Here is a 6,959-nt window from a genome sequence, read left to right as displayed (position 1 = left end):
CCCCCCCCCCCCTGCTTTCCTCCCCCCCCTGACCCAGCTCCCAATGCCACCGCCGTCCCCACCTTAAAGTGCACGTTGGGGTGGAAGATCTTGGTGCGGTAGCGCACCGCAGGCGGCACCAGGGGGTACTGCTCCGGCACTGTGATGGACAGCTCAAACACGCCGCCCTCGTACGGCGTCTCGCTGGGGCCCTGGAATAGTGAGGGGCGCGGAGGGAGGCGCGGGAGCGGGTCAGGGTGGGGGCCCGGGTCGCCTGATGGGGGCGGGATCATAGGGTGACACGGCCGCGCCGCTCCTGCAGCCCTGCGCGTGCCGCCCCGCGGCGCCGCGTGCGTCGCCCGCGCGCCGGTGCCCATCGCCGCAGGCGCCCCCTGATTGAACCTTGCCTTGAGCAGCGCGCGCCAGAGGAAGAGGTTGCTCTCGCTGGGGATGAGCGTGATGCCGGTGGTGTCGCTGGCGCCGCTGCGCACCACCTCCTTGTACTCCTGGGGTGTTTTTTTGGGGGGGGGGAGTGGGGGCAGAGGAAAGGCGATGGTGATGTTTGGGTGGGTGCAAGGGCGCAAGCAAGGGGATGGGAGGATGAGGGCGGAGCATTTTAGGACGACGGACCCAGTGATCGGCCACGGGCTGCGGCGGTTTCTGCGCGGCCGCTGGCATCGCGCTGATGAGGAGACAAGAGCAGCACAGGCAACATCATAGCGTGGCGGTATCTATGCTGCTGCAGCGAAGGATCACAGCCACACAATGCTGACAACACCATAGACTGGCATTCGGACCGCTGCTGCTCGAGTGTGCAGCATACGCGTCAGGTGAGCACGGCAAGCCAACGGTGCAGGCATCCTCCTATGCGAAAAATCACTGCTGCACGCACCTTCAGCAACCGTTGCCGCGCCGTCGCCATGCGAAGCGCCGCCTGGCAGCTGGGATACTTCGAGAAACACTGGGCCACCCAGTCCCAGTGAGCTGCTGGCACGACAGGCAGCAGCGCGACGCCGAGCACCGCAGCGGCGGGGACAGTGCTCAGCAGCACACGATGCTGCCCTATGCACCTGCTGAGCGACGAAAGCTTCTCTGATTGCGGTCGGCTCTCGGGGTGAAGGGCAAGCACGCAGCGGACAAAGATCACAGCGAGCCTGTGAGCAAGACCAACAAGGCGAATAAGAGAGATGTCGCAGCTTATGTTGCATCGCCCAATGAATGATAAGTGGTTTGCACAAACCTTCTGGCACCCTAGCTTTTGCATTGCCCTCTCTCATCAAGCTCAAGCTGAGCTCATTGCGCCGCACAGCATGCACGACATGAGCTTGGTGCTTTGGGAAAGGACGCCCTCACACGCTGCAGTGGACGCACACATCCTAATCTGGTGACTTCCCTGACACGAAACACTAGCTGCACTCCATCAACTTGTCCAGCCAGGCCGTGGTGTCAAGCAGTGAGCGTTACACCCTGCGTCACAACTCCTTGGCAGCCGCTGTGAATGCAGGACGATAAGAGCCACAATGCCCACCGACAGCGGTGAGCTGCGTTTGAACAAGCTACCCAAAGTCAAAGGGAGACAAAGCGCAACTGCGCCGTGAATGCATACTGAAGCGGGAAAAAAGACAAGAAATCCACAACATTGTCAAGCTGTTGGCCGTTGGCAGGCCACGTGCGTCGAGGCACCGTGCAAAACCGCTGCCAGCACTGTGGTACGCTATAGCAAGGGCATGCATGTGTCCGAGCGGGGGCCTCTGGCGAGCTAGAGGCCCTGTTGGTTATCAACAGACTGCATCCAGCCGCATGGCGCCCACAACGAATGCCACCCGCTGCAGCAGCTACGGGGGCGGCCAGGCGCCAAGCTCAGCCGGCCCAGCCCACCAGCCAAGGCCCGCCATCGCAGCTGCTTCTGGTGCAAGCTCAGCGGCGAGATCTTGCGACGCGACTGCCTCGCAATGCACTTTGTTAGCGGGTCGCAGCCCCATGGCTGCTACCGCTCGTGCTGTGACGGGCGTATTGCTGCTGCGTCGTCGCTGCAGCTGAGGCGGCACCAGCTGCTGCTGCTCGTGCTGGGCAAAGTTGATGTCTGGCACTGCCTTGGGGTTCCGCGCCAGCTGCTGCAAGCCTCTCTGCGTCAGCACCCACTCCACCTGCAGCAGCAGCAGCTAACCTCTGGCTGCCGATGCCCCTTGCACCAAACCAGCCGCCACGACCGCCTCACGCCTGGCTGCTCGGCGGCTTCCAGGCCTCATACTTGAGCCAGTTGCGCTTGTCGGGGTCGGCCCATGCACCCTTGGGCTGGTACGCCTTGTCCTAGGAGGAGCACGCAGGAGGGAGTGTACGCAATCACGCATGTCAGCGACGTTCGCGAGTCGCGACAGCTGCGGCAGGAGGGGCCAGCTGGGGTAGGAGCAGCATGCGGAGGATGAGGGAGACATTCGTCGCTCGCGGTGGCCAACTCTTAGCCTGTGCGGCGACTGAGATGCCGTGCAGCAGCTTTGGCGCGTGTTGGGTGTCAAAGCTCTGCCCGCATGTCCGGCCCCAAGCTATGCTGCTAATGCTGGCACGCACCGTGCCGGTGGCCGTGAGAGTGGCCTTGACCGCGTAGACCGGCTCCTTGAATTCGTGCTGTGAACGGTTGGGAGGGGGCCATGTGCAACCGGGGCCGTCTCCGCCATCCGGCCCCAAAGAACAGCGCGATGTGCCACCCGAGCCTCAAACTGCAAGTAAGGCAGCCACACTGCCGCCATCGATGCACTGAGTCAATCCTCTGCTCTTGATCAAGACACTCTCAAGCTGATAACGCTCAAAAGACTCCCCAAACCCTTTCAGTGCCCCCAAACCGCACGACTGCCCTCACTCCGCCACTGGTTCCCTAGACCCGCTCCCACGACCCTCACCGTTGTGGGTGGCAAGTCATTGACATAGTTGATCCATCCGTGCCACTCAGGCGGGATGGTGGTGGGGTTGTACGCATTTGTCTTGGTCTCCGCATAGATCACCCACCGCTTGCGGGCTGGTCGAACCAAGGAAGAGGGGAGGCCACGGTCAGCTGCTGCCTCATTGCTGCAACAATATAACTATATATTGCTGCACTGAGCGGCACCAGGCAAAGCCACGAGCACAGCAGCATCAACTTGTGCAGCAGCAGCGGCAAGCGCCAGCGCGCACACCGACATGGGTGCTGCGTGCACCCGTGCTCGCGGTGCGTGCGCTGCATCCACAGATACGCACTATACCCTGAGTCGTTGTTTTCAAAGTAGCGGTTGCCATTGTAGTCCGTGCCCACCAGCGTTCCCCGCGGGCCTTGCTCCATCAGCTGGATCCTGCGGGGGACCTCAGCACGTTCAGGACAAATCGAAAGCATAATTTCTGCCCCTGTAGCAGCCGGACACTCACCAGCGGTTGCCATCGAAGAAGAACCGCACCCAGGCGATCCCCTTGTCCACGCGCCCGACCTCCAGTGCCTTGCTAACCCAGGCACGGAGCCCAGACATTCCTGCTCCTCCCCTTTGCGCCCAGGCCTTTGCCGGTGATCTGCTAAGTGCACTTGCCAAGCTGGCGCACAGAGTACCCTTGCCAGGGACTGCGCATGGGTAGAATAATTGAAGGCACTTGAGCACGGCAGCTGTTTCCTGTGCGATGTCTGTGACCCGTGCGTCTTCGCCGCCACCCGGGCCGTCACTTGCGACGCCGAGGTGGACGGCAAGGCAAGCTCTCTTGCCGGGAGGATACCCAGACGGCGTTCAAGTGGAGTCGTTGAGCAGAGGCTTGTGCATGCTGAGACTGCATGTTGCTTGGACCTGGCAGATCGCTGACATCATTTAGGTTTTGGCAGCACACCCCAGCAGAAACGATCGAAACTCGCAACCTCAGCACGTGCGGACCCGCCTTACAGCATCACTCCGCCGTTTCAACCCCTGCCCGCGCCCGCAGCTCGACCCGCCAAGCATCCCCTGCCGGCTGGGACTCGTACAGCCCCCACAGTGCAGCGGCAACATCGTCCGGCGAGATGAACGCAGCTCCCTCCTCGACCTCCCGCCCTGCAGCTGTGTCAGCCCGCCCCGCCTGCGATGATTCCGTGCTGCCCTTGCCCACATCAATGCTAGTTCCTTCGCCCTCCTCCTCCTCTGCGCTGCTGCGCACCGACTGCCACGCAGTCCCTCGCACGACCCCCAGCACGGTCGCCTGCCCCACAAACACGCCGCGCGGCGCGAGCGCCTCGCGCAGGCAGGCTACCAGCTTGTGCTGCGCCGCCTTGGCTACTGCGATGCCCTCGACGCCCCACTCCACCGCCTGCCTGGCCTTCAGCGGGTCGTCCAGGGCGAGGCCGCCGCCTGTGACCAGGAGGGCAGGACGCTGCTGCTGCTGCTGCTGCTGCTGCTGCTGCTGCTGCTGCTGCTGCTGCTGCTGCTGCTGCCGCTGGTCTGTGTGAAGCTGCTGTTGGGCCAGCATCAGCTCCCACTGAGGCAGCAGCTCTTGGACTGCTGCGAGCAGCCCTGTCGCAATACGGGCGTGTTGCAGGCAGTACTCAGAAATGGAAAGCAGGCCCTTTGGAAGAGGGGACAATTGTCTGTCTGCCTGAAGCACGCCTCATGCCGGTCGCCGGCGTCATGGCAACATGCCCGCCCACAAACAGGATCCTGCTGTCCAGCACATCACAACCAGCCAGTGGTGCCGCCGCCGTCTCGGGCTGCGCACTCAACACCACCTCCAAGCACCTGCCGCGGCTAGGATGCATGGCCCACAGCGGCATCATGCAGTGCCAGGGGTCAACAGCGCCAAGCATGTCGCCAGCCAACCCCGCACGCCCTACCTTTGACGCCCACCCCCATGAGCTCGTCCACCTCGCCCGGGCCCATCTCCAGCAGCGGCGTCCTGAGGGAGTTGTAGGGGTTCCAGTGCAGCACCTCCACCGGCGCGCCCATCTCACGCGCCACGTCAGCCATGCCGCGGCGGACGGCCGCCGGGTCAGCCAGGTCGACGGGGAAGCCGCGCGCAGCGATGCCTGTGTGAGTTTCCAGGGGGTTCCGTATTATTCAGTCGAGAGTGTGTGAGTAATGACAAAGTGAGGCTTGGGGGCGGCAGGGAGGGCGGCGCGTACGGCCTGGAACCCGGCGGTGCGAAACCGCCGCCCTGGGCCGTGTGGGTGTGCTGTGAAGCAACCCCAAGCGAGCAGCCCTGCCAGCGAGCAGCTGGCAACAGTCACCTGCGGCGCGCAGCTCCTCGGCGCCCTGCTGCAGCCTGTCCTCCCTCCGTGCCAGCAGCGCCACTTCAAAACCCGCGCGGCCGAAGCGGCGCGCCGTGGCGTCGGATATGCCCGCGACGCCGAAGCCCGCGACGCACGCGACGCGCCGCTGCTGCCGCTGCAGCAGCTGCGGCGGTGATGGCGGCGGCGGCGCCGATGCCGCTCCAGGCCCGGATGACATTTGCTACCAGTTTCTATTTCTTGTCAACCTAAGAGCTCAACCAGGTCACCACGGGGACCAGATCTGATTGCGCGGCGCAAGCGCGCTTGTCGCCGCTGATCTGAGAGTGTTGCAACGCTGCTCTTTTGAATCAAGGAAGCAGAGCCGGGTGGCCCCTGATCCTCATGTTTGTACACCGCTTGCAACCCCTGCGCGGTTCTGATACGGTAGCGCTCGTGTGCGGCCTCGCACTTGCGTGGTTCGTGGCGAGATGGTGCTGTCACCTGTCACCAGACGTCATTTTTGGGTTACCCGCTGACCGGCGCCAGGTATAGATCGTACCACGCCATATGTTCAACCGAATTTGTGTCCTCATATAAGTTCCTGCGCCGCTATGGGGCGCAAAGGCCCCTCTTCGGGGCGCCGCGGCCCCGCGAAGGAGAAAAGGGACCCTGAGCTCTTCAGCGAATCGGATGACGAGCAGATAATTGACGACGCGTTCGCGCAGGGCAAGGGGAAGGTCAAGCTGGGAGGGGGCGGCGAGGACTCGGACGAGATCGACGAAGAGGCTGTGTACGACCTCAGCGATTCAGATGAGGAGTCCGGCAGCGATGAAGGCGACGAGGAGGATGAGGACGATGGCGAGCCAGACCTGGACGAAGAAATCGAGCGGGGCGGACGTGCCGGCCGACGTGAGCGATGTAGCCGCCGCGACTGCTTCCGCGCCCCCGCTGCCACTGCCGATGCCATCGCTGCTTGCACAGACTCGTTTCCCAGGAGTCTGCAGCCCCGTCAGCACATGCACACATGCTGCAGAGCGTGCGTTGCGCTCCTGGTGGCGTGCCGCCACCAGCCGCCTGGTCCGGCCCTTGCACTCCAAACCCCTGCTTATCTTGAATCACGCGCACCTGTTCTGTATGTCAACCCCCAGTGGCCAAGCAGGCCAAGTATCTGGAGGAGCGCCTGAAGCTACAGCAGAAGGAGGACGAGGACGAGGGGCCCAGCGAGGGCGAGGACGCGGAGGAGGAGGCGCGGGAGCGGCTGTGGGGCACAAGCAAGGGCGCCTACTACGGCGGAGACGACGCGGAGGTGCGCATGGCGCAGGCGGTTGCGCGGCGCGGCGGCGTGGCGGCCGGCAGCAAGCGCGGGTCTGCTGCGGGAGGCTGTGGGGAACAGAGCTGCGCGCTTGCACAGGCCCCTCGATAAACGCGGCACCCCCTCTGCGAGTATTGCGCAGGAGGTTGAGCTGCGCCGGCCTTGGCCCGCCGTTCCCGGCAGGGATGCACCTGCCCTCACTCGTTTCATCCAGCAAGTCCGCCGAGCAGCCGCGCAACCGCCGCGCCACTTCACACCGCGATGCACTTGCAGGCCGTGTCAGACGAGGAGGACGCGTTGAAGGGGGAGGAGGAGGAGGCGGTGCGCCTGCAGGCCCAGCGCGCGGCGCGGCTGGACGACGACGACTACGGCCTGGGCCATGACGTCATGGGCGGCGGCGCGGGGGCGGGGGTGGCCGCGGAGGGGGAGGCGGAGGGCGAGGAGGACAAGGAGGGCGCGGAGGCGGGGGCGCGGCGGGGG

At 64.3% G+C, this 6,959-nt stretch overlaps 3 protein-coding genes across 3 annotated transcripts in view; 1 reads left to right on the top strand and 2 right to left on the bottom strand.

Annotated features, from left to right (window-relative positions):
• Positions 1-2,193: 2,193 nt before the first annotated feature.
• MNEG_11563 (NADH dehydrogenase) lies at positions 2,194-3,473 on the bottom strand (the record flags this gene model as incomplete). The annotated part of the gene is made up of 5 exons (XM_014039967.1): positions 2,194-2,289; positions 2,548-2,604; positions 2,877-2,992; positions 3,211-3,302; positions 3,376-3,473. The coding sequence occupies 5 exons, from the start codon at positions 3,471-3,473 to the stop codon at positions 2,194-2,196; spliced, it is 459 nt and encodes a 152-aa protein (XP_013895421.1).
• Positions 3,474-3,876: 403 nt separating this feature from the next.
• On the bottom strand, positions 3,877-5,405 carry MNEG_11562 (putative oxidoreductase; the record flags this gene model as incomplete). Its single annotated transcript, XM_014039966.1, has 3 exons — positions 3,877-4,475; positions 4,793-4,984; positions 5,186-5,405. 3 exons carry the CDS (start codon positions 5,403-5,405, stop codon positions 3,877-3,879), a joined length of 1,011 nt encoding a protein of 336 aa, XP_013895420.1.
• Positions 5,406-5,778: 373 nt separating this feature from the next.
• MNEG_11561 (hypothetical protein) overlaps positions 5,779-6,959 on the top strand; it is a gene marked incomplete at both ends in the record, with an annotated part of 2,418 nt that continues 1,237 nt past the window's right edge. Inside the window, 3 exons of the mRNA XM_014039965.1 lie at positions 5,779-6,076; positions 6,316-6,473; positions 6,753-6,890. Of these exons, the coding sequence (XP_013895419.1) occupies positions 5,779-6,076; positions 6,316-6,473; positions 6,753-6,890 (594 nt within the window). The remainder of the gene's footprint in view (positions 6,077-6,315; positions 6,474-6,752; positions 6,891-6,959) is intronic.

The sequence above is a fragment of the Monoraphidium neglectum genome (genome assembly GCF_000611645.1).
Source record: "Monoraphidium neglectum strain SAG 48.87 unplaced genomic scaffold scaffold02802, whole genome shotgun sequence".
Lineage (NCBI taxonomy): Eukaryota > Viridiplantae > Chlorophyta > Chlorophyceae > Sphaeropleales > Selenastraceae > Monoraphidium > Monoraphidium neglectum.
Note: the sequence above shows the minus strand (reverse complement) of the source record. Positions and strands in the feature narration are given on the sequence as shown.